At 40.6% G+C, this 25,095-nt stretch overlaps 1 protein-coding gene across 2 annotated transcripts; it reads left to right on the top strand.

Annotated features, from left to right (window-relative positions):
- The first annotated feature begins 1,933 nt into the window (after positions 1-1,933).
- Positions 1,934-24,527, top strand: HSPH1 (heat shock protein family H (Hsp110) member 1). 2 transcript variants are annotated; one of them, XM_075727664.1, is made up of 18 exons: positions 1,934-2,040; positions 2,874-2,931; positions 5,963-6,103; positions 7,514-7,636; positions 8,829-8,928; positions 11,740-11,873; positions 12,371-12,615; positions 13,530-13,758; positions 14,687-14,793; positions 16,131-16,264; positions 18,452-18,657; positions 19,498-19,626; positions 20,381-20,518; positions 20,946-21,071; positions 21,613-21,720; positions 21,817-21,936; positions 23,134-23,295; positions 23,796-24,527. In XM_075727664.1, the coding sequence occupies exons 1-18, from the start codon at positions 1,934-1,936 to the stop codon at positions 23,994-23,996; spliced, it is 2,568 nt and encodes an 855-aa protein (XP_075583779.1). In that variant the 3' UTR covers positions 23,997-24,527. The 2 variants fall into 2 exon arrangements, with proteins under 2 accessions (XP_075583779.1, XP_075583780.1); XM_075727665.1 differs by lacking the exon at positions 19,498-19,626.
- The last annotated feature ends 568 nt before the right edge of the window (positions 24,528-25,095 follow it).

Below are 25,095 nucleotides of genomic sequence, written 5' to 3' on the forward strand. Positions count from 1 at the left end.
ACCAGAAGTTATAAGTTACATCCTCAGCCACAGTCACACAGTGGCCTCAATGGATTTTTCAGCTATGTGGCTCCTCTGAAACAGGCATGCATTATTTTAGGGGACCAACTCCTCCCCATATGTACTCAGGAGGGGTCAAGATCCAACGCAGAGCTGAATGTTACTCAAGTCTGAAGTGAAGCTTTAGCAGAGATAGATTGCTACAGTACAGGATCTGGAAAGGGCAGAACACTGACATTTTGCCTCTTCCACAGAGGGACACTCAGGACTCTGAACGCAACCATCTCTCCCTGCCCTTCATAACAGCCAGGACCAGAAGGGCAGCATATAGCAGATGTACCACTGACAAGTGAAATCATGATCTGTGTACCCACCGTGCCTCCGTATGGAATGCAGGTTAGGGCCTGCCTGTAGCAGGGGATGGGATCCTGAACACACATCTAGAGCTAGAGAGCTAGGAGGCAACAGGACATTTGTATTATAGTGGATTGTGGCACTGGACACACAGATAAAAGTCCTCTTAAGGCAGGGAAGTGATCTGCAACGTTATTTAAGCTGTTGTGTTACTTTTTGCTAGCCCTAAGAGCATCCCAATAGGATGGCAGGCAGATACCTGTAACAATGCGATAGTTGACTCTACAGAGAGGTTTCCCAGTGTATTAGAGGAGTGAGGATATTGTCAGATAGCTGCTTATAGAATCACAGAATCATTTAGGTTGGAAAAGGCCCTTAAGATCAAGTCCAACCATTAACACTACCAAGTCCACCACTAAACCAATTAAGGGTAGAGTAATAATTAACTTCATTTTTCCTGGCTTGGTGGCTGGATTATTTTTTAATGAAAAAATCTTATCTTCCATTCTCCCATACATACAGCCTCAGCAAAATACCAAGTTTCTTGAAGAGCAGAGCTGAGGAACAGACTCGGGACAGCAGAGCACCGCTGCACTTCACCTGTGCCCCAGCGGTTTGCTCACACAGCCCCTGCCACGGTCTCCCTCCGCGTTGACAGGCCCTGCAGCCTCCGGGCCGCTCCCCCCCGGCCGCCATGGCGGGATCCCTTCCCCCCGCCGTCCCCGGACAGACCCGGGCTCGTTCCGCCCCAACGCCTGCAAAGCAGACGCCGCCGACGCGTACCGCCGCTCGCAGCACTTCAACGAGGCCTCAGCGCCCACACAGTCATCCCTCCCAGCACTTTTTTTAGCACAGAGCAACAGCAGAGCTCTCCGCACGGCCCCTACTCCCCGGCAGCCCGCGCCGCCCGGCCCAGCGACCGCTGCCGGGCACCACCCCGGGCCGGGGGAAAACCCCACCGCCCGTCAGGAGCGCCAAGCCCCAGAGCGAAGGGGAAGCGGCGAGCAGAAGCGCTGGGAACGGAAGGCGAGGGGACCAGGGCAGCGCGCCCGTGAGGCGGCTCCAGGGCTCAGTGCCCGCCGCGCGGAAAAGCGGTTTAACGGCCCCCACCAGGCGGGCGCGAAACACCGCCTTGCGCGCGCTTCCCGCCCCCTCCCGCCGCCGCCTTCCCTGCTCGGCCCCGCCCCTACCCGCCTGGCCCCGCCCCTGCCCCGCCCCTGTCCCGCTGGCCCGGACACCGGCCGGCGCCTCCCCGCCCCGCCCCCGCCCCTCGCGCGGCCGGCGGCGTCCGCGGTCGCCATGAGAACGGCGCGCGTCAGCGGGCCCCGGCGCCGCCGATTGGCAGGAATTGTTCGAGAACGCCGTCGAAGGCGGAAGCGGAAGCCGCACGTGGAGCCGGTGAGTGGTTGCCGCAGTTTCTGGAAACTTCGTCTCATTGTCATATTTAAAGCGGCGGCGCCGCTCCCCTCCCCTCCCCTGCCGCCTGCGCACGGAGCCGCCGCGCGCGCGGGGTACCGGGGCCGGCGGCCGCAGCGAGCCGGGGCAAGGCGGGGCGGGGGCTTCCGCTGGCGGCGGGGCCATGGCCGTGGTGGGCTTTGACCTGGGCTTCCAGAGCTGCTACATCGCCGTGGCGCGGGCCGGCGGCATCGAGACCGTCGCCAACGAGTTCAGCGACCGGTGCACGCCGTGAGTGAGGAGCGGTGGGGGCAGGGGGGCGCGCAGCCGGGTCCCTCCCGGGCGGGGGGCAGGCGGGAGCCGGTCGGTGGCCGGCGGAGGGCCCGCGCTGGAAGGCGCTGGAAGCTTCCAGGCGGGGAGGAGGAGGAGGATGCCCGCGGTGCGGGGCCAGCGCGGCCGCCGGTACTCGCCGGCTCCTCACGGCAGCCCGGGGCGGGTGCGCGGAGGCGCAGGGCCGGGCCGCGCTCCGCTGCGTGCCCCGGGGTCCCTCCCTGCTCCGAGATGGGGCCGGAGCGTGTCCCGCGGGCGCTGACTTGGAAGTGGAGGCCGGCCCGCGGCGGGGAGGCTTCCCGGCTGGTTGTGCAGCAGGCTGGGAAAGCCGGCGGCTGCGAGAGGAATCCCCGCCGGGGCAGCCCCGTTCAAATGGGACACGGGGCTGAGGCGCACAGGCTGTCCCTCTGCGGCCGGCGGCACTCCTACTGCTGCCCCAGAGCAGCTCCTTAGTCTGAGGCCAGGTGTGGAAAGCCTCAGGCTCAAAGCAGCAGTTAGCTGTGGAGTTGCGAGCACCCCAGACACAGATGGGTAGGATTTAGTCTGGATGTGAGCTCCTAATGGTGATCATCGTGTTTAACTCTTTGCGTAAACCCTTGTGAAAAGTCCTGGATTCGAGCCAAGGCTTGAAGATGGCTTAGAGTCTTACTGTAGTGTTCTACCGCAAGCTGGAAGAATGACACTTCAACAGCAAGACTTTGGTGTTTTTTTTGCGGTTGTAGAAAATGTATCTATGATCCTCCCCAGTCGCGTTTATTGTCAGCGCTGAGTTAATTAGCCGTTGTTCTTTTCAGATCGGTGGTTTCGTTTGGATCCAAAAACAGAGCTATTGGTGTCTCGGCTAAAAACCAGGTGGGTTGTTTCCTGGCATTTGTGTGTAACAGTAAATCGGCCGGTGCAAACTGTTCAAGTACCAGTGGGTGCAAAGAGAGTTGCCGTAGTTAAAACCAAACAACTTCATTTGTGTTGTCAAGCCTTTTATTTTAGAAATGCTGCACTACGCTGCCATGCTTCCTTCAGAGAAATGCAGGATGTTTTTGCTGTAATGTTACTGCTCTCTCTTTCATTAATGGTAGTATTTTCCAGTTGAACATGTTCCTTTTCTGACAACATCAGGTCATCGGTTTTCTTTTCCTGGTGGCTGTATGTAGGATTTTCCTTGCACCTGAAGGAAAACATTTTAAATGCTGTGTGTAGTTTCTTAAAATTAGATGCAAGGGGAGAGTGTTGGCTCATATTCTTAAAGGTATTTAGGTACCTTACTACCTTTGGCTTCACTGAAAGGTAAATGTCTGTGGTTTTGAAGGTGCAAGTACTTAGTCTTTTTTTTTTTATTGAGATGCTCTGAAAGATTGAATGTTTTTTTCGTTAAGGTAGTATTTTCTATTTAAAAGGAGAGCTTAATTCTGACAGGTCTTAGAATAACTAAATGTAATGCTTAAATAAATACTCAGGTGTTGTATTGGAGGTTGTTACATAACTGCGGGCGTGCAGCCTCCGCTGGCCTGTGCCGATTGCTCCAGGAGTAAAAGGACTGTGGTGGGTTTCCACAGAGAGAGCGCTCAAGGGGACTTTTTTTCCCCCACTGTAATAGCTCTCCTCTTAATTTTTAACAGCCAGGGAAATATGAATAGGTTACATGGTCACCAAGCACACACACGCTTTCAGTGACAGGTTAACATTTGGAGTAATAAAATAAATACATATGTTTGTGTGTTTTTGTTAAATTTAATTCTAGCATGCATTGCTTTTGTTTATTTGACTGCTTCTGCTGTTTTGAGTTGGAAACTAGTATGATTCATCAGTGTGCAGAAACGAGTGGTTACTCAAAACAGCAAGTGATCTGAATCCTATGTACTCTCAAGTGTGTTTCAGTATTGTTAGGTTAGTCCAGTAAATGCTGTTGAAAATGTGAAGTAAGCTGAAAGTGAAGTAGGTTCTGTCTCTCAAATTGCATTTAAAAGCACATATGTGCAGTGATAAACACCTGTGACTTCAGTTGCCTTCAGACTAACCTTTGTGTTTTTACTATATTGAGTCTTAAATGCTTGGTTGTCCTGGCAGTTGAAACTAAATATTAAAACCAAACAAAACCCCAAAACAACCAAAAAAGCCAAACAAAAAAATCCATAAAACAAAAACACCCCAGTTTTTGACTGGTGACTTCAACAATCTGTGAGACAGCTCATAATACTGAGAGGTGCTCTCTTACTTTAACACTTGAGGAGCTGCTGTTGGAGCAAATTTTCAGAGAATTTCTGTTTCCTTTAGGTAAGTCTGGTAGCATTGGAGATAAGAGCAGTATGTTAGTTAACAGACCATAATTCTCAGCTTTCTTCATTGTGACTAAGCAGGGAGATATTAAAACATGCTACAGACCTAATGGCATACAATTACTCTAAAAATATCTTAAGATTGTTCTCTTAGAAAAGGCTCTGAGCTTAATTCTAAATTAGGCTGTAAAAGCTACCAGAATGTTTGTGCTTCTCTGCCCACTGTGTGGTAATTATTTTTGCTGCTTCAGCAATACAGCTGTCAATTCTGTAGCATTCAAGTACTCTGAAGTTATGGCTATACAAATAAACCATGCTGGGAAGTGATCTTGGACACAGGAACCTGAATACTCTATTGCATTAAAGTACGGGAATAGTTCCTGGCATGTTTTTTGGCCTGTACTAACTTGTGCTCTTACTAATAATTGCTAAGTGCTGTTTGGCCGTTAGAATAAACCAGGGATGATTCCCAATATGGAATTTGGGTCTGACATCTTTCTGTCCACACACAGAGCTTTCTGAAAGTTTAATAGCATGGGTATGGCCTGCCTCTTTGTCAGGGAGGTTTTGTGTTGGAGAACTGTCATAGTTGCATGGTTTTCCAATATAAGATGTAGCTCAAATTCTTCAATTCCACGATGGAAAATTTTGCATGCAATAAGAAACTGATGCTTTCCTTTGAGGGTAGTGAATGCTAGAAATCTTCCTCGGTATGCTTGTCATTTGAGTTATCATCATGCAATCACTTGGTGCATGTCTATTCTGGAGAGAGCAACACAGTTCTATAATTTCTCTCCAATCGAATAGGATTCATTCTACTCTGAGATACTTGCAGTATCTCTTTTAGGCCAGTCTAGTCTTAATTTCTGTTCTGCATTGCATTCCTGAGAAAGAACACTTCTCTAGGTCAGTTGGTTCTGTAGGGAGCCTGCACTGTAGTTTAGCATATGCTTTAAACTGACATTGCTACCAAAAAAGTGTCTCGTTTCTTGCTGTTGTCTATGCACTGTATCCTTCTTCGGTTCAAGAATTTGAGTGACTGCTAGGTGAAATGATGTGGTTTAGAAGTAGTTTGGGGGGGGGGGGGGGGAGTAAGTATTGAAATGTATGGGGAGACTTACCAGCTTGAAACTTAGTAGCTGTGAAAACAGTTGTTTGCACTTAATGTAATGGGGTTTAAAGTGAACAGCTGGAAGTGAGGTGGTTGGGATTGGAGTGCCAGTTTACAGGCATTGTAAGTACTTGTGAAGCTGGCTCCCATCTTTAATTGTTTGAATTCTGTCTAAATTAAGTGACTAAAGTAGTAGGCGCTATAGATCCTGCTATTGGTCACTTGATTCCTTTGAGGTTTTAGAGATACTTGTATAATCATTATGTATAATCACTTAATATATAACGGTCTGTAAGTATCTATGTCTCTGACTCATATGATCTTCTGTAGTGATGAGCTGATATAAAGTACCAAATAGTAATTACAGGTGTTACAGAAACAGATGTGACGAGTGAGCAGTTGTCTTAAAACTTGACTGATGCTTGGGAACCTAGAGAACAGCACTGAATATTGCAGTTGATTGAGAGTGGATTTCTAAATATTCTGTATTTCTTTACAGCAAATTACTCATGCCCACAACACAGTATCTGACTTCAAGAGATTCCATGGCCGTGCATTTAATGATCATTTTGTTCAGAGGGAAAAAGAAAAGTTGAGCTATGATTTGGTTCCTATGAAGAATGGTGGAGTTGGAGTAAAGGTAAATTTGCAGTGTATATTTTTGGGTTTTATAGCTGAATTTAAAAGTTTACATTTCAGCACCTAGTCATGAAAATATGGGTTTCATTTAATTACCCTAAAGTTTTTCTTTAACCTTTCTCTTAAAGAAGAACTCTTGTATGAATAGACAGCTTCATCTTTAAACAGTGGATGTTAACTATCAAATTAAGGTTCATTTGAGAGTAATTGCTGAAAAGTGAGCTTCCCTGTTGGCAAATTGCAAATCCAGCTCAAACATCCTGGCAGAAAACTGCTAAGATAATTGTGAGGTCATACGGTTTTACTTGGAAGTATTAACCTTTCTGTCACTCTTGTGTGAAATGCATTGCAACAGTCTAATTACGTGGTTACAATTTCCTTATAAAGTAGTAGGAACTCTTTAGAACAATTGTTATAAACAAGTAGATATATTTATCTTTAGTGGACTGCCTGGTATAACCTACTTGCAACAGGTGTTCAAAACCAGTTTGTACCACATTGCAGGTTTAACTCTTGCTTGCATTTCAAGGAGTTTGCTGATAAAATGTCAGCTTTTCCTAGAATAGGTGCAGTTAATAACATTGTCTTAATTTATGCAAATATATGAAAATGTTGATAATGAAGCCTTGCTGGCATAACAGGTGATGCTGCTTCACTAATGAAGACCCTATCTTACAGCTGTGCATTTAAGACTGGGATGTTTAGAGAACAATTTTTCTATTAAAACTGAAATGCTTAATTTTTCCCCAGATTGGACTGATGTGAATAAAAGGCAAGTGCTGTTTTCAAGAATCAATTGTAACATGTTCCTTCACTTCATCATTGCCATTTATTCTATTACACAGAAAAATATTGATTCAAGAATAATTTCTTGGTAAAGGAGCAGCAAATAAACTTTTTGCTGAGCTTCATCTTAAGCTTTTAGTTGGTTTGTGTGCATAGGTGAACTGTTGTTGCACAGTTCTTCCTTTCAGAGACTTTTCACATATTTGAGCAGAAGCATGAAAATGTCAGGGGAAAATAGTCAGCAAGTAATTCTGGACTTTTTTGCAATTGGCAGCAGTTTGAAAATTGATAGCTATTTTTACTTTTTTGGCATAATGCTGTGTGATGTCTAGCTTTAGTTACATTTTAGGCTTGTGCCACTTTTTAAATCACTTCCTAGCCATTTTCTTCATCTGTAGAGTTGATAAGGTTCTTGATGTTTTAAGTCTGTGAAAATGGAATTATTACTTCTGTAGACACTCAACTGGGAAATTAAATTGTAAAGTGAAGTTCTGTAATGAAATAATTAAGCATGTCATGACTGATAGAGTATTAGTCAGCAGTGTATCAAAAAAACATTAAATGTAAAGTAATTTTTTCCTCCAGTTGAAATAATGGAATTGTTTTACCTATTTCTTCTATCCAGGTCATGTACATGGATGAGGAGCATATCTTCAGTGTGGAACAGATTTCAGCTATGTTACTGACTAAATTAAAGGAGACTGCAGAGAGTAACCTGAAAAAGCCAGTAACAGACTGTGTTATTTCTGTAAGTAATTGTAGTGCACAGGAACATTGTCTTTTAACTTCAGATATTGAGGGCATTTTGTTTCTATTCATGTAGAGTGAAAAAAACCACTGCATAAGCACTTACAAAGAGATTAATCCTAACTAGCTTTAGAGCTTTTGACTTAATCCCAGGGCAGTTTCCATATTCCAGACCCTGACCCACTTTGTGAACTCATTCTCTTGGAGATGTCTGAACTTTTGGACCCAGAATATTTCTGGGATCCAGGTGTATATACTCTTCTGCTGCAGCTTGTTTCCATGACTAAGCAAGCTAATTACTCATTAAAGACACCTTTGTTTGTCAGAGTTTGCCCTCTGGCAGCTGAAAACCTTAGTTTCTGTCCTGTTCATGTTCATCCTCTCAGTAAGTTAATTTTTTTTCAATTTATGACTGCACAGAAAATGACCTCCGATGAAGAACAGTCATTCCATTACAAAGCCTGAGTATAAAATAACGTCTGCCTCTGTGTTCTCAATGACTCTTTGAACAAGTCTGTCTCATGTTGCAGTTAGGAATATTCAGTTCTGTTGTTGTTAGAAGAGTTTGTTCTCCAGTTGATACCTGGAAAGTTAGTGTCTTCTAATGATGTAGTTTCTGTCCCTGAGGACATCAGAGGTCACTGTCCAATGCCAATACTAGAGATGTGTAGCAAATTTTCAGCAACATATTCCTTCAGAATCTCTTGCCACTTCCTGCCCAAAATAATTTTGGCCAAAACAGATTCTCTTTATTTGTTATCCCTTATTTCTTTGTATCTCCCACATGTGTAATATTGCTGTATGTTCCCCCACCCTTTACTTTCTTGGACAGGAATACATCTACTAATGCTGATCAGGGTTATTCCGTGTCTTTGTCTCCATAATACCCAGGTTCATATTTTGCAGCAGTAATTAAGGTTCCTAGCATTTGTATACAAGTAACTCATTTGTTTCTTGCCAGTGTGTGCTCATATAAACTAGACAATGCTTGTGCAATTCTGTCTCAGCTTGATTTAACAGAATATTTGAAGTCTCTGAATATCAGTACAGTAGTTGCATGTTAAAAGACTTGAAGTTAGTAAGTGTATTCTTCGGAGGAGGAATAGATGTAATTTTTAAATGAATACTTTCAAATAAACAGTGTGATGTCTCATTTTCTGGAAGTAATTCCCATTCTCACCTGCTTTCTCCAGGTTCCATCATTTTTCACAGATGCTGAAAGGAGGTCCCTTCTGGATGCAGCTCAGATTGTTGGATTAAATTGTCTTAGATTAATGAATGACATGACAGCAGGTAAGTAGGGTAAAATAGCAGTTTCTGCAAATGAAAGGTGTGCTGAGAGTGCATTTAGTTACTCTAAGAAAAAAAGGCTGACTTGAAAAATCAGATATGAGACAAACATTCTAAAAACTTGTTGCTCTTCTCTTGCTTTACAGTCTTTAATGTCTTCTGTCTGAAGGGGTAGAAGAGATGAAGCTTTACTGGTAGTTATCTCCCTGAGTACTTATTTAGGAGTCACCATATGTGCCTGGACTACTTGTCCATTTAGTTTACTGTCCAGATTTTGTGGAAGAAACCTTAGGATGCACAGTTGTGGGATTTAGGCACTCTCAAAGGAAGTTTCTTGATTAAGCATCAACACTTCGTAATTTCCAAGGCTTTTGTCAATATAATTGAGGCTTTAAAAAACAATCAATCACACACACACCCCCACACACATGCACACACACCCCCCATCTCCTTTGCTAATCTGTTTGGAGCTCTTAAAACAAGCATTCTTACCTCGTCTTCCTGCATTTTTCTGTTTGCATGTGGTAAGAGAGCATTTGTTCCATGTTTTTAAGTGGTGTAATAACTACACTTGTTTCCTGGGGGAAGGGTTGGGACATACAATTCTGTACCAGAAGACAATTACTTTTCTGCTCCCGCTGCCCACACTAGTTAGATAAATCAGGAAGAGTTTACTTTGGGAGAATGTTCCATGTGAGCATTTTTGGTGCACACCAGCTGGATTCATGCTTTTGAGTTTTATATTTTATTTCATTTTTTTAAGGAGCAAAGCAATCTTAAATATGCATTGATGGAGTGGTCTTAAAATATTTTTTCAGAATGAGTTTCAGATTAGTATCTACATGATAATGTATAGGATTTCTAGTAAACGTAGCTGCATCATCAGTATTGTGATCTTTACATTGAACACTATGTATTTGCACCTAATGAAGAGCAAATCTGACCGTATCATTGCAAAAGCCATAGGTGTGTGTTTCTGTCATTTAGCTTTAGTTTAATTCCTTGTTTATATAACAAAGAATGCTACAGAGAATGTGTGGTAGTGTGAGTTCTTAAGCAGTACCTTTCCAATTCCTTTCTGTATGGAAGCAGAAGTAATTCTTCACACCTTGTTCAGAGGTCTGAATGTCTTGCCAAAAAAGGCATTGTGACAATGCCTAGTCTTTGGCCATGCAAGAACCTTGAGAGCTTTTCAGGACTTTTTAGCCAGGACCTTTAGAAGCTTTGCCATTGGGGTGAGCAGTCTCCAGAAAAGCAGATAGCTCTTTCATCCCCTTAGTAGTACCATCAGCATTCTTTACTGTGTAGCAAATCACATTTCTAAATTTCTTTTCTTTACCTTGCAAGGCTAATGAGTACTATCCAAATTCTTCTACTATTTTAAATGCAAGAATCTTTGATTATGTCTTTGGGGAAGGGGTCCTGAGGTATAGTAGGGCAGAAAAGAAAAATAGTTTGGTGGTGATTTGGTGGGTTTTTTGTTTGTTTGGGTTTTTTAAACAAAAGGCAAATTCTGCTGCAATTTATCAAGTTTTGTTCATAAATTTATTTTTAGCTTGGAAACAAGGGTAATGTGTTCAGTCTGCTCAGAAATACAAATGCTATGTGAATGAACAGACCAATACACAATTTCAATCAAATCTAGATCTCAAGGATATAACAGATACATTTTGTGAAATAGTGTCTGTTTTTAATTACTGCTTCTTAATGACTGCTTGTGGGAGGGATTAATGAGTGCTGGTATTGGGTTTTTATAGACCCAACTCACACAGATGAGAATGAGTGTACCAGCTGCAGGGGAACTTTATTAGACACCAGAATCCATAAATCTCAAGTCTCTGACCAGTGGGAAACTTGGCTGTCCTTGTTCCAGATGGTCTGGAACTACTGCTTTTGATGTGGGAGAGGGAGTTGGTGTCCCTTTCTCCTCAAGTAAGAGGATGTCAGTGTAACTAAAACACTGCTCTTCAGAGCATGTATTCCTGGCCTTCCTTACCACCTTCTCTAATGCTCTAATTCTCTTGCCTGGTAATTGGTCTAGTTATCTTCATCTTGGGATTTTTTCATCATACGTAAGTGTATGTTCTTGCATATTCTATCTCATTCTGAAATCTCAGCCTTTCCTACATAACTGTGTAGCCAAGACTCTCTAGGGTTCCATTTATCTTCAGTTACTGCATCAGCCTCCTGCCTAGCTTTGACACTGCTATCCATCCAGAATGAATGCTGCTGCAAAACTGTGTTCTGTCCTTTGACTTCATTAACCTGTGTTTACATGCCCCACCGGTGCTTCTGGTTTACACTTTTGATGCACTTCAGAAAGTGTCCCTGCCTGATATTCTGTATAGACTGAGATTATTCCCTTTTGCAGCCTCTGCTGACTGTTTATGTCATTCTCGGACAAAACCTTCATGCCTGGGAGATACTCCTTGTAAATACAAAACTGGGTTTGGATTTTGTTGTAAAGATGCTCTGTGGTTTTGATTACTATGGGTTACTATGCAAAGCAAAAAAATGAGTTGTTAATAAACAGATCAAAGTAGAAACCCCCCAAACAGGGTTGTTGCTTCTTAGTTTTGCATGCTTAAACACTCAGAGCATATACATGACTGAGGAAGGATATTTTACTTCTTGGGTCATACAACATATATTAATGGAATAAAGCTTCCGTGTAGGTAGGACCTTGCATAACTGTATGTCTGGATTTGTCTTGCTGCTCTTGATCCTACAGGTTAGTATTCATAGGGATGTGATGGCATGCAATTGGAGACTCACTAGAGATTGCATTGATAATATCTGACACTTGTTTTGCAGTGGCTCTGAATTATGGAATTTATAAACAAGACCTTCCAGCTCCTGAAGAGAAGCCGCGAATAGTTGTGTTTGTTGATATGGGACATTCTGCATTTCAAGTATCAGCCTGTGCATTCAACAAGGGTAAACTAAAGGTAGTAAGATTAAATGAAAATAAAAGGGTTCATGAGACATTAGAATCAAATAGCCTGTAAACCTGCCTTGCTTTTAAAATTCTGAAATAACTTCATGCATGGGAAGTGGCAACAAGTCAAATGATGAAGATTTTTGTCATTGTCCTTCATTTCATCAGGATGGTTTCAAATAGAGGCTGTAAATTCCTTGCAATACACCAATATAAGATATACAATACCACTGCTGTCATTTAGTTTATTTTATGTAAATTGATGTGTGTATGGATTAAAATTGTGACTGCTTAGGATTGTCGCCTGGTTACTTAGTCTTCCACTGTAAAAGTGAAGAGCAATTTTTGACTGATATGGTTGGTTGAAGTACTTAAGCCTGTGCATTGGAAGATAGGCTGACTTGCTCCCAACTTTTCTGAAGCAAAGGCTTGCTCATATTGGAAGACTGCTATTCCGTTTGATTTTTACTGAGTGTAAGACTGAATAATTGTGTTCTTTCGAACCAGGTACTTGGCACAGCATTTGACCCTTTCCTAGGTGGAAGAAACTTTGATGGAAAGCTAGTAGATTACTTTTGTGCAGAAATAAAAGCAAAGTACAAACTGGATCCAAAAGCAAAAGTTCGAGCTCTTCTTCGTCTGTATCAGGAATGTGAGAAGCTGAAGAAACTAATGAGTTCAAATAGCACAGACATTCCCCTAAATATTGAATGTTTCATGAATGATACTGATGTATCTGGAAAAATGAACAGGTGAGTTCTGTACGAGACAGGCAGTTGCTTTGCTGGCTCTATTTCTTAAACAAGTGTTTCTTTCCATGTTTGAAAGAAACATACTGTGCTAAAATTAAATGCTGAATAGCTGTGGCATTTTTGTAATGCTAGAATAACTAAGGCTGTGAAATGTAATGTTCAGCTACCTGAGCAATGTTTCAGTGTAATAATGCATGCATTAGAAGCTTGGATTATTTTTGTAGAATGACACATTCTTAAAACTGTGGATTGATGCATGCAAACCAGATGCAGGGGGGCTGGCTGCATATTTAGGCCTCCTGCGTATTTTAGGTAACCTAGATCCCATGCTGTTCTTAAGATAGCAATAATTGAAGCTTTGTTCCTTTTTTCTGTTCTTATTGTACTGTGATTGTTGGCAGAGAAATGGAGGGCAGAAGTGGTGCTTATGGGGGAAGACTTGATTATGGCCTGAGTGTAAATGAAGTCTGTGTGTGTCTGTCTCTTGCACATGTTCACAGGCACAACTTAATTTGTAGTCACTTAGTCCTGTAACTACTGCCAAGAGAGTGGTGGGTAGGGATTTTTTCCTTCCCTCCAATATTTAGACAACAGTTTTTCACTGTAAAGGAAGTATCAGTGTTTTCTGTATTTTTACCTGTAACCTCTGCCGAGAGGCAAATACATGTTGCCTGCCCAAACAATACTTATATCTTATTTAATTACATTGATAGCAGCATAGGAAAATCTGTAAGCAGCTGTTCATGTACTGCTTTGTCTATGGTTGTCACTTCAGCCTACTCGCAGGGGTTTAGCTTTAAGTCTCTTTGCAGTGTAGTTAACAGACCTGGTCAGCATCAGTTTGCAAACAAGAATACCAGGAAATCTTAGTGGTGGGACAGGCATTCTTTGGTTAATTCCATTTCTTTTCTTAGGTCACAGTTTGAAGAATTGTGTGCTGACTTGCTGCAAAGGATAGAGGTGCCTCTGCTTTCATTAATGGAACAAACACAACTGAAAGTGGAAGATGTAACTGCTGTAGAGATTGTGGGAGGAGCAACCCGCATTCCTGCTGTCAAAGAGAGGATTGCTAAATTCTTTGGCAAAGATGTCAGTACAACACTGAATGCAGATGAAGCCATAGCTAGGGGCTGTGCTCTGCAGGTATAGTACTGGCAACACTTAATAAACTTAAAACATTTCATGAGAGCACTTTTCTTGAGAATTAATGAAGCAGTTATGAGAAATGGCAGAAGTGGTCCATTTTAAAGCATACAAGGGAACGTACAAGTTCATTGGGTCTTTTTATGGGACTGTGCTGTTTTAAAAAGTCCAGAGTACTCTGTGGTGCAGTACTTCACTGGAAGTGTTGATGTTGAGTGTATTCTGTAAGCAGTCCACTCTTCAAAAGAGCAGGCTACAGGGATCTTTAATAAGAAAAATTTAAGTTGCTGTCAAGCTGAGGGAAGAGACGTATATGAACAAAGTGTATGATAAATATCTATGGAGAGCCCAAAACATTGCAAGTTTGCATTTTGTGGTATCCAGCTTTCCATCAATGTGAAACAGACTTTATTCTGTCTCTCCCCCATTTTTACAGTTTCCAACTAGTGAACTTTATTTTACAAGCAAACCACTCATTCTTCTATCTTCCTTTTCTCCTTTACTTATTCTCTTATTTCACCCTCTCTTTGTTTCTTTACCCCATCTCACTAATTGCTTTCCATCACTAGCAATCATTTGTCTCCAGGGAAAGAAGCAAGACCTGCAAGATAAACACCACTTCTTTTAGGACTGAGTAATGCAGTACTTCTATTCTTTATAGTCCTGGTATTTGTTTAGACTGTTACAGTTTTTTCATAAGCTACTCTAAGAATAAGGCCAGAAGTCCCGCTAACCCAAAGGGTAAAAACGACTTCTGTATGAGATTTCTGTTTTCTTACTATGCTCCATTGAAATCAAGCAATTTGCCTAGCTCTGTTTTAGAGAACTGTGCTGACTTTAATTTTTCTTGTTTAAAGATGTTTAGCTGTCTTGGGCAGGTGGAGCAGAGCAGTTAACCAACTTTAACGCATGCCTGTTTTTTGTTTAGTGTGCAATTCTTTCTCCAGCTTTTAAAGTGAGAGAATTCTCTGTGACAGATGCTACACCATTCCCAATATCTCTGTTGTGGAACACAGAAGCAGAGGACACCGAAGGGTAGGTAGCTCAAACTACAGTTCCGTGAAGCTTTTGGCCTTCGTAATTCAAGGATAATGTTCTTGGTTGCATTTAAACTAGGATCTTGGCATTCTGATGCAGAAAACCCATAGGCCCTGTACCAGAGTTGTGGTTGACAGTGGAGATCTGTGTAAAGGCATACGTTGAAATTTTAACCGTAACTCCTCATATGTTAAAAAATAAAGATTAAATAAATTTTGATTGAATGAGCTACCAACCAGTATCTTGTCTTGCATTGCTTTTACCTGGTTGCCAGATTTGAGAATACAAAAATTAACTAGAACAACTACTGGATCCTGATCCTACTTTCCTTTCTGGCTTTTTTACTCAAGGTGTTCCTAACACCTCTCTGGATTCTTGTTTCAGTAGGAACATTATGCACTATGTAAATACTGTGAGCTTATATGGATGCTATTTGTCTGGTTTAAACCAGAAGCAAGGATTTAACTCTTAAAGAGTTTTGTAAGAGAAATTTCTTGCAATTGTGGTGTCTTAAGACTCTGACGTCTCTGCTATTAATGATGCCATGCCTGTGGGAAATTCAGTTGCTGTCTAGGATGTATCTGAGTTTAACTTTTGGGAAGTTTAGAGTTCTACAGGAACCTGTTCATACCTTTCTCATATTCTTTGTAATTCAGTCTTTTCTTTTTTGTCTGTCTTCTGTGGAGATGCAGAACCTAATTGTTCTGTCATGTGCCTCTGAGAGAAACTTGTGGGTTTGCATTCTAGGTGAAGCTCTTATTTTCTCACATTTAGGTTATTAGATGAGATCTTTCCATAGTTAGGCGACACAACTTATTTGGAAATTAGAATCAGACTGGCATAATAGCGGACAGACCCTAAAGGAAGAACATAAAGCTGGTTGTCTTTCTGTCATATCAAGGAATGAATAATAATCTGGTGTCAGGGTTCTCAACTGAACCACAGAAAGTAAATGAGTAAGGAATTAATAGGGCTATGATTAGCCTTTTGAGACTAACTGAGGAAGGGTGCAAATTACGATTTGAATTATGCTATTCCAAGCTCAGAATAATGTCTTTGCAGAAAACCGAATTTGGAGGTCTGCTGCTGAATTGCCACCTACATCTAAACTTTGCTTTTGAGACTCAAAATTAGTGGAATAGGAGAATTTCTGATTACAGTACACAACAGTTAATTTTTTTTCATTACAGTACAGTAGTGAAGTATCTTTCTTGGAGTTGTTCAGAAGGGTAAATGCGTCAACATGGTGATGTTTCTCTGAAGAGTTCTGACCCTAGATCAAAGCCTTCAGTTCAAATAATCTACTGAAAGTGATATTTTTCTCTTAATTATAGGGTTCATGAGGTGTTCAGCAGAAATCACGCAGCACCTTTCTCCAAGGTTCTTACGTTCTATAGGAAAGGTCCATTTGAGTTAGAAGCTTTTTATTCTGATCCTCATGGAGTCCCATATCCTGAGTCAAAAATTGGTAAGTAACTGTCCTGGAAACGGTGTTGTCTCACATTGTTTGGTCTTAAATCAGTTCTGTAATTGTTGTGTTACAGTATGGTTATGTGACATATTTAGTTTTTTGTGTCTGGAGGACTCAATTCTCCCATTCCATAGGTAACTGAATTTGGATTTTTTATTTTTCTAGCTGCTAAAGTTGCTTCAGTCCAATGAAGAAATGAGGTGAAAGTATAGCTGAATGCCCAGGGCTAGAATGGTGCTATCACTGCAAAAGATAACTTTTTAACTTTTTTAATTTTCTTTTCTGCTTTTTGCTAAAGCAAACTAGGAATACTTGAAAAATATCTCCTGCGTATAAAATACCTGAACACATCTTGAGTAACTAGTTGTTGTTTTTTTCCTATACTTTCTGGGTTTGACATAATGCTGAATAAGTTTTAATCAAGGCAGCCTGAAATAGCGGCAGCTACAAGACTGCAATATTGATTAGAATTGTCTTAGGTAACCTTTATAAGCAGCTCTTTCATCCTTTTTGACAAATTACAACAATGACAGTGTTGACACTTACAAAGAGTTTACAATGTGGTTAAGTAGAAAAAGATTGTGACTGTAAAGACAGGCCAATTCAATAATTGCTCTGGAGTTCTAAGCATGCAACTAAATGTTGTATCTTTGCATGTAAAATTAAGATAAAGCTATTACTAGTTGTCAAGTAATTGCTTGGTTTTGTTAGAAAGCTCAACTCTTTTTTTCAGAGTGGTAGAAGAAATGACAAATCTTGGTTAAGTATTTGACAATACAGCTGTCCTGTTGGTTAACAATGCACTTAAAATAGAGTATCACCAGAATTGTAGTGGTAAAGATAGGTGTTATAAATATTCTTAAAATGGGTGGGCAAATATATAGGGCAACAACATCTCCATCTGATTTACCAATATTTAGCTAATACCTAATGCACTACAAAGTTACCCAAAACTGTTATCCTAACATAAAACATCAGTTACTTTCTCTACTTCAAATCAAATTATGTGGTTGTTTCACTGAGAGTCACAAAGTTCAAATGTCATTGTCTTAGAAACCAGCACAGTATTTTGTGGTTACAGAAACAGCACTTCCTTTCATGTTAACTCTTATGATAAAGAGTGGTAGTGGGATTTGAGAGTGTTCAATTTATATGGCTTTAACAAATAAGAAGATATTTAACAGCTGTTCTGCAAACTGATGAGAACAGAACTGAAAATCAGACTGGTTTCAGCTGGCTTGCTGATTAACCCTTTGCTCAGAATGGAATTGTTAGCAGTCCTAATGGGTGAGTCAGTAGCTCTGATGAGACTACCAAAAGGGAGGACAGGTCACAACTCCAGTATTATAGGATTTACAACAGAGCAGGGATTACATTCTTTAGCCTGTAAAGTAAGCAGGTAAAAGCTTGTTTGCGTGTGGTTGGTGATGAAGGTTTGATGAAGGAATGGTGTGTGCGCGATCATGCGTATATTCAGTGTATGATGAAATCGGTGAACTTGTACTTTGCAGCTATACAAGCATTGTAATCTCCAGATCACTGTTTTGGTGATGCACATATAACCATGTAGCAGGCAGGAAAAATGCTCTTAATGTCAAGGAGATCAGATTCTTCATATACTCTTAAACTAGTTCTCTGTTTCTTAGTTTCACAATGCTTGTTGGAAGTATTACAGGAGTTACAAAACAATTGCATTCTGCCCTGGAGTAAAAGGTTATGTCAGACTTACATGGATGTTAGAAGCTGAAAAGAACACTTCTAGAAATAATGTTTGTGTTGGGCAGTAACTTGTATTAAAAAAGACATACCACTTAACATTGGCATTAGACTAAATCTTTCTGTAGTTTTTTTCCATCCTACTATAGCATCACAGATAGTACAAGTAAAGGCGAGTGAGCTTTTACTTTTTGTATTTATTCTATATTACTAGTGGTAAGAGAACCTACCCTAGACAGTGAAAACAGATGTTCTCCCTTTTGATTTGTAAGGTAAAGTTGGCTGAAAAGCAGTATAGTTTTTGTTTTTTGTAGTTTTCTTCTAATTTTGGGGACCGTGAGATTAGCACAGAGGCTTTATCAACTGTTTAGAAAAATGTGTCCTCTGTGAAAGAGGAGGGCATTTTCCTGGCTCTGTAATATTACCTATTTAATTCTGCTGTGTGAGTGTTGATTCTTTTGTCTTTAGGTAGGTATGTTATCCAGAATGTGGCAGCCCAGAAAGATGGAGAGAAGTCTAAAGTCAAAGTGAAAGTCCGTGTCAATACTCATGGTATTTTCAGTGTGTCCACTGCATCCATGGTAGAACCAGTTAAAAGTGAAGAGAGTGAAGATGTTGGTATTGAGACTGAAGTGGAATCTCAGGACCAGAAGCCTGTTGAAAACTCAAGTGATGTAAGTTGACATTTCTTGTGTGTGAATGTCCTAACAGCGTGTTCTGCTGTTCGTTACATACTCTGGAAGAAAAATGCTGCCTTCTAAGGAAGCAAAATGAGGTTAATTTTGAGATGTGCATAGCTGCCAAGAAATATAATATCTTTGTAAGAACAGGAGAAAATTAGTGCTATCCTCAAAGTGTGTGGACAAAATTAGTGCTCTCTTCAAAGTGCGTGGACTTCAAAATCAATTTTTGGGCAAAGTGCCAAATAGCAGCAGGTGGGTTGCTTGAGGGTTGGGTTGCTTGTAGCTGCCATTGTTATCAGGGTGTTCCAAATAGGAAAACTTGGTTTGGATTATTAGTCATCCACACCCTCTGTGTTAAAAGGATTTGTGTGTAATCCTTCATGTTAGTAAAGTTTTGAAACTTTGTGGAAGGGAAAGCCGGATTGTTTTCTACAGCATTGAAGTGGAGGGGAACACCGGCGAGTAATGCAGCATTGTTACGGTGTACTTGATGTTTTAATAGTTTTCTGAGGGGGGAAAAAAACTTAAAAGCTATGACTCAATAAATTAAGAGCCACTTTTTTGTAAGAGAAAGTGGTAGCATGCGCACACACGCACACGAGTATTATGCTGCAAGCCTGGCACTGGTAGAGCATTTTCACTAAGTCCTTCTGAACTTGCACCTCGTCTGTTATCTCCGTTAGTTAAAGCATGTGTGTTTCTGCGTGTGCACAGAATGCTTTGTAGGGCACTTTGTACAGTATGTGCATCAGAAGTGAAGTGCCCTATAATTTTTATTTAATACAAGTGCACATGCCTTCTACATCCTTTGTGCCTGGGCTTTCATTTCAGAAAAATATCCAGCAAGAGAACAGTGAGGCTGGAACACAGTCCCAGGTACAAACTGATGGTCAGCAAACGTCACAGTCTCCCCCTTCATCAGAACCTCCCTCTGAAGAAAACAAAAACCCAGATGTCAAAGTGAGTGACCCTTTAACTCTGTTGAAAATGTTATGCTGTATAATGGGGACTTCTAAAATGGTAACATATTCCAGGGAAAAGTAAGGGACTTGGTGCTTGGAACCTTCTTCTTTTTTATACCTTGCCTGTTGTGAAAAATAATGTATATATCTGGATGATTTTTTTTTGTACAGAGTTTGCAAAAATTCCTGCAAGAATTTGTCCTGCTCTCCCACTTCCCTGTCTTTTATGCAGTGTTGTGCAGCTAATTTTTTTTGGGTTGCAGACATTTCAATTTGTTTAAGCCTAAGCCTCTAACAGCTGTTATTAGGCCTGCTGAGAGAAGTTGGGATCAGGAATTCATAAACCTCAGAGGACATAATCTATGTGGAAAACATAGGCCTGCATGATACTGCTAATAGTTTACTCTTTCATCTGTATAAGATGAAAAATGTTTTGGGTTAAAATCTTGCCACTGTCAGCATTGCCAGTGAAGTGCTAAGCTACAGATGCGCACTTCTGGAAAACCTGCAAATACACCATATATCTGAGAAATGTCCTTCCTGTAGCTCAGTGCTTGCTGTCTGTGAAATAGACTGTAAGCAGACTAGGGTAGGAGGTGGAATCCCCAAAGGGCAAGTGCTTTACAAGTATATTTTGAAGATTCTGAACACAGAAAATCTCTGCATGTTCTTCCTGTGAATGTTTCTTTCATCATAGTGCTACTTCATCAGAAGTCAGGAAAATTATCTTATTTTTTTTCTCTCCAACTCAGACAAATGAGAAGAAAGGTGATCAGCCCCCAGAAGCTAAAAAACCCAAGATAAAAGTGAAGAATGTGGAACTACCTATTGAGGCTAACTTGGTTTGGCAGTTAGGAAAAGATCTCCTCAATATGTATATTGAAACAGAGGTGAGTTAGAGTGTGGTTTAGACTGCTTTCTTCATTGCAGTTATTAACCATTCATCTGCTTTTTAAGGCAACCTCTGATCTTTTACTGTAACCCTGGAGCATGGACTCAATTTACAGTGAGCTAATAAACAGTCCAACTTTAACACATAACTGAGAAATCTTAATCAGAAAGATTTAAGTGTTGTTTATAGTGGTAGTATCAGAGCACTGATCCACAGAATGACATCACAGATTGGTTCAAGCTGTTGTAATCTAGAGAAGTGCATCCCACTTCTTAGGTGAGTCCACTGCATAGCAATGAGAATTTCAGCAGTTAAGTGAGCTGAGGCCTCTGGAAGTTTACTGTGGTTTAAAGGAGCTGTGCTTTGTAGAATGCTGTTTGAACATGGGTATTTTTTTAATTAAACTATTTTCTGTGATTATACAGGGTAAGATGATTATGCAAGACAAACTGGAAAAAGAAAGAAATGATGCAAAGAATGCAGTGGAGGAATATGTGTATGAGTTCAGGGACAAGTTGTCTGGACCATATGAAAAGTTTGTTTCTGAAAAGGTAGGTTATGGTTTCAGGAGCTTCTCTGAAAATACTGATGCCAAATATCTATTCTGTATTCCTGGGTCAAGCTTTCTCATACACCCTGGAAGCAGCTGAAAACTGTAACTCATTTGAATGATGGCTGGGACTAATCCAGAATTAGGTTCAGGCTTAGCAAATAGTACCTATCCCTGAAAATAAATTTTGTCACAAATGGATTAAAGTTTTGTTCCCAAATGAAGTTGGTGACTGGAAGGGGAAGCTGTGTTGCTGTATGTGTAAGCAAAAACGTGAATTAAAGCTGCACCCCAAGCATTGGCCTAATCAAGGACAAAAGGCTATAAATGCTCCCTATGTTGTAGATGTGTGTGTTTCCCAGATCAGAAGCTGGTGTGGTTTAATTGGCTTAATTGAGCAAAAGCTGCAGTAGAAATGTAGTTTTTGTGTAGGAGGCCAAGAATTAATGTTTATATTTACCAGTGTCCTGTTACAGCAAGACACAGATGGTCAATTGGTACGTATTTTGATGTTTGACATGTTAAATTCCATTGATCTATAGGATCTGCAGGGATTCTCTGCACTCCTAACAGAGACAGAAGGCTGGCTGTATGAAGAAGGTGAGGATGAAGCTAAGCAGGTGTACGTAGACAAATTAGAGGATTTAAAGGTAGGTCTGTTAGTGTGCCCAAATTCCAAAGTTTCCAAAATATCACACAAAACAATGTTAATGAATCACATAACACATAGGAATTGCTTTTTCTAGAAATTAGGTACCCCAATTGAAATGCGCTATCAAGAAGCAGAAGAACGACCAAAGCTGTTAGAAGAACTGGGACACAGGCTCCAGTACTATGCTACAATAGCTGGGGAATTCAGGAATAAAGTAAGTGGCCTGAAAGTACCTTTCTTTTACCACATAGTGTTTTACTGAGGCTCACCAGGTGGCAGAGGCTTCAAATTCACTTTCAGATGAGCTGCAATCTACTGTTATGTAGGTCACAAATTTAACACCACAAATGTTTCCCAGTACCCAAAAAAAAAAAATAAAAGCGCCTCAGTGTGTCATATATTCAGTTGCTTGATACTTCTGGATGTTTTCAGGCCAAAAAAGGACATTCTTATAAATGAGGTTTAGACTGTGGTCTGATTCTTGACCTTTTAGAAGCTAATCTGACACTTTTAGAAGTGTGCTCTTCCAGTTCTTTTGGGAACAAGAATTGTGCCATGGTGAGAAGCATTAGTGTAAAAGCTAGTCAGGATAAACTAAAACATCTAGGTTTTTTATTATATGTGGGTGTTTGGGTTTTGGTTTTTTGCCATTGATATTTGGAGATCACTTTTTTGATAAGCATTCCTGCCTTTTGAAAATTTACTCCTTTGGTTACAACTTAATGAGTTTTAGTAGGGCAGCTCACAACTCTCAAGCTAATTCAGTTTGAGATTGAGACTTGCATCAGAAACAATTCTGTCCTCACAGCTATATAGATTGCGAAATAGTCATTATTCACTGAAGTCCTTCAGTAGTATTACACACACTTGAAATAACTTACATTATTGAAAATAGTACATTGAAGACTTGAATCCATATTTAGAATTCTTCACTAAAAGCATAGGTTGTGTTGCTGGGTAGGTCCTTCTCCTGAGATCAGTTAATTGTGTAACTATGTCATTGTAGGGAATGCTCCTAAAGTTGAACAACTGATTCTTTCCTTGTCTGTGTACAGCAGAATCGCACTGTCTAAACTACCTTGGGCCCATGTAAGACCCTCCAGGAGGGAGGGGATGGCTTTTTTTTATCAGCCCTGTTAAGAATGTTATGTTATTGTGTGACCTGCTTGTGAAGCATCTATTCCCTCTGTGAACTAGGTCTCTTGATTGTTGGGCAAAGGAAGCTTTATTTTGATGCCTGTATTTCTTGTTGTCTCTTGCTGTAACAGATCTGACTTGTTGCCAACTTCTGTTTATTTTAAAAATCAGTAAAGATTATAAATGGTAAATAATTGGGATAGCCTTATTGGTGTAACTTGATGACAGTAAACTTGGCATTATTAACTAATACAAAACGCTTGTATTTGGGCAGGATGAGAAATACATCCATATCGATGAAATGGAAATGATGAAAGTAGAGAAGTGTGTTAGTGAAGTGGTAGAGTGGATGAATAATGCTGTGAGTGCACAGGCTAAGAAGAGCTTAGATCAGGATCCAGCTGTGCATTCCAGTGAAATTAAGGCAAAGCTACAGGTAAGTACCATAAGAAACTAATTTTAGAGGCTGATGCTAAAGCTAGACTGATATGTCCACTTCCCTCTCCCCCAGTTTCATCTCACTGATTCCATGTTCTTAAAGGGTAGTTAGAAAGTATGGACAGAAGGAGGTTCAGTAGAAAGCAGAACAACTGTACTAACTGTATACAATTCTGTGGAGCTTATTGACATTTTATGTCTTTCAGTCATCTTAAAAACTTGGGTTGTTTTTCAGTGTTACTGGTGGGCACAAAATAGTCTTGAAAAAAAACCCCATGTGAAATCCAAAAAGTTGAGTTGAAGAAATTTGCCCACAGCTTCAGAAAGTAGACCTGTTAATTTATTTCAGAGTACAGTCAGGTACTTGTCAGTTTGGACCCAGGGAAACAAATACAGAAGCAAGTTTCAAACAGTCTTTTGGGCACAGGACTCTTCATGCTAGTGAAGCTGGTGGGTCCTTAATATATATTCTGACCCCATCTTTTCCCTTTCTTTTAGGAGTTAAACAATGTCTGTGAGCCTGTTGTGACACAACCAAAACCAAAAGTTGACTCTCCTAAGGAAGAAAATCCATTGAATGAACAGAGTGATTACAAAACTGAAGACATGGGAGAAGATGACAAAAATTCTGAAATGCCTCAACAAAATGGCGAATGTCATCCAAGTGATCAAAACACCATTAGCATGGACTTGGACTAAACCACTGCACTTGCAGTAAGTTATTTCATCCCATGACAGAAGATATTTTTGCTGTCGTATGTGATTGGGGGGGTGGGAATGCATTGTTTTGGGAACTATTTATATTTTTTTCTTAAGACTTGTCTGGGATATGTTGTGTTATGGGAGGAAGAATAGTAATAGTGTTGGTCATGACTATCCTAAAAGGAAAATTGCCTTGGTAACTTTCAGATTCCTGTGGAATTGTGAGTTCATACTAAGCTTCTGTGCAGTATTTAACCATTTGCATCACTAAAGATGAAAAGAAGCCCTTGCTCTGAAATATACTGCTCCTTCAAAAGGTTGTAATCGAAACCTTCGTAGGCATTTGTAGATGCCAAGGTAGTTTTCTTTCATCTGGACATCTAATTGGGTATGTCAATAAAAAGCCAGTGTCTGTCCCGTTCATAAGGACTTTCCAGAAGAAATCCTTCTGTTCTAAGGCTTTTGATTATTACAGTCCGAAGCACTTACCGGGTTATAAGATGGTGAAATGTGTTAGTAGCATGCAGAAACGCTTACGTTTCATCTCTTGCTAAACAATACATTTTTCATGTGGGGTACATAAAATGAAGGAAATGCTAATTCTGTTAGTGTTATTGTGAAGCTTTTTAATGAGCTTTAAAATAAAGTTCATTTTACTGGTATCTCCTGATTTGTTTGGTTCAGCTGTTTTCAGTACTTCTGGTGTAAGTGGTGCCCTTTTCACAGTTTGGCAGGCCATTGCTTTGTGTTCCTGTCCACAAGAGTCATAAGAAGGCTTAAAACTCCCACACTTAGCACAGAAGAGTTGTATAGTGAGTTGAAAGTAACTCAGCTGCTTAACGAGTTATGCCTCTTTATTTTCTTTGCCCCAAGGGTTGTATTACACCTGAAAGAACCTGGAGACTTCACAGATGTTAAGGCACAGAACAAAATTCGTAACACACAGAACCCTATAGCTTAGAACCCTATAGCTTAGAGACAATAATCTGCAGTTCAGAGTAAGATGTTAAAACCTGATTGAATACTTGGGCCAGGCTCTGCTGCCTTTTGTTACAGACTAAACTGGAATGGTAAAATGAGATTTCAGCCTATCCTG

This window comes from Pelecanus crispus, chromosome 1, assembly GCF_030463565.1.
Source record: "Pelecanus crispus isolate bPelCri1 chromosome 1, bPelCri1.pri, whole genome shotgun sequence".
Classification (NCBI taxonomy): domain Eukaryota; kingdom Metazoa; phylum Chordata; class Aves; order Pelecaniformes; family Pelecanidae; genus Pelecanus; species Pelecanus crispus.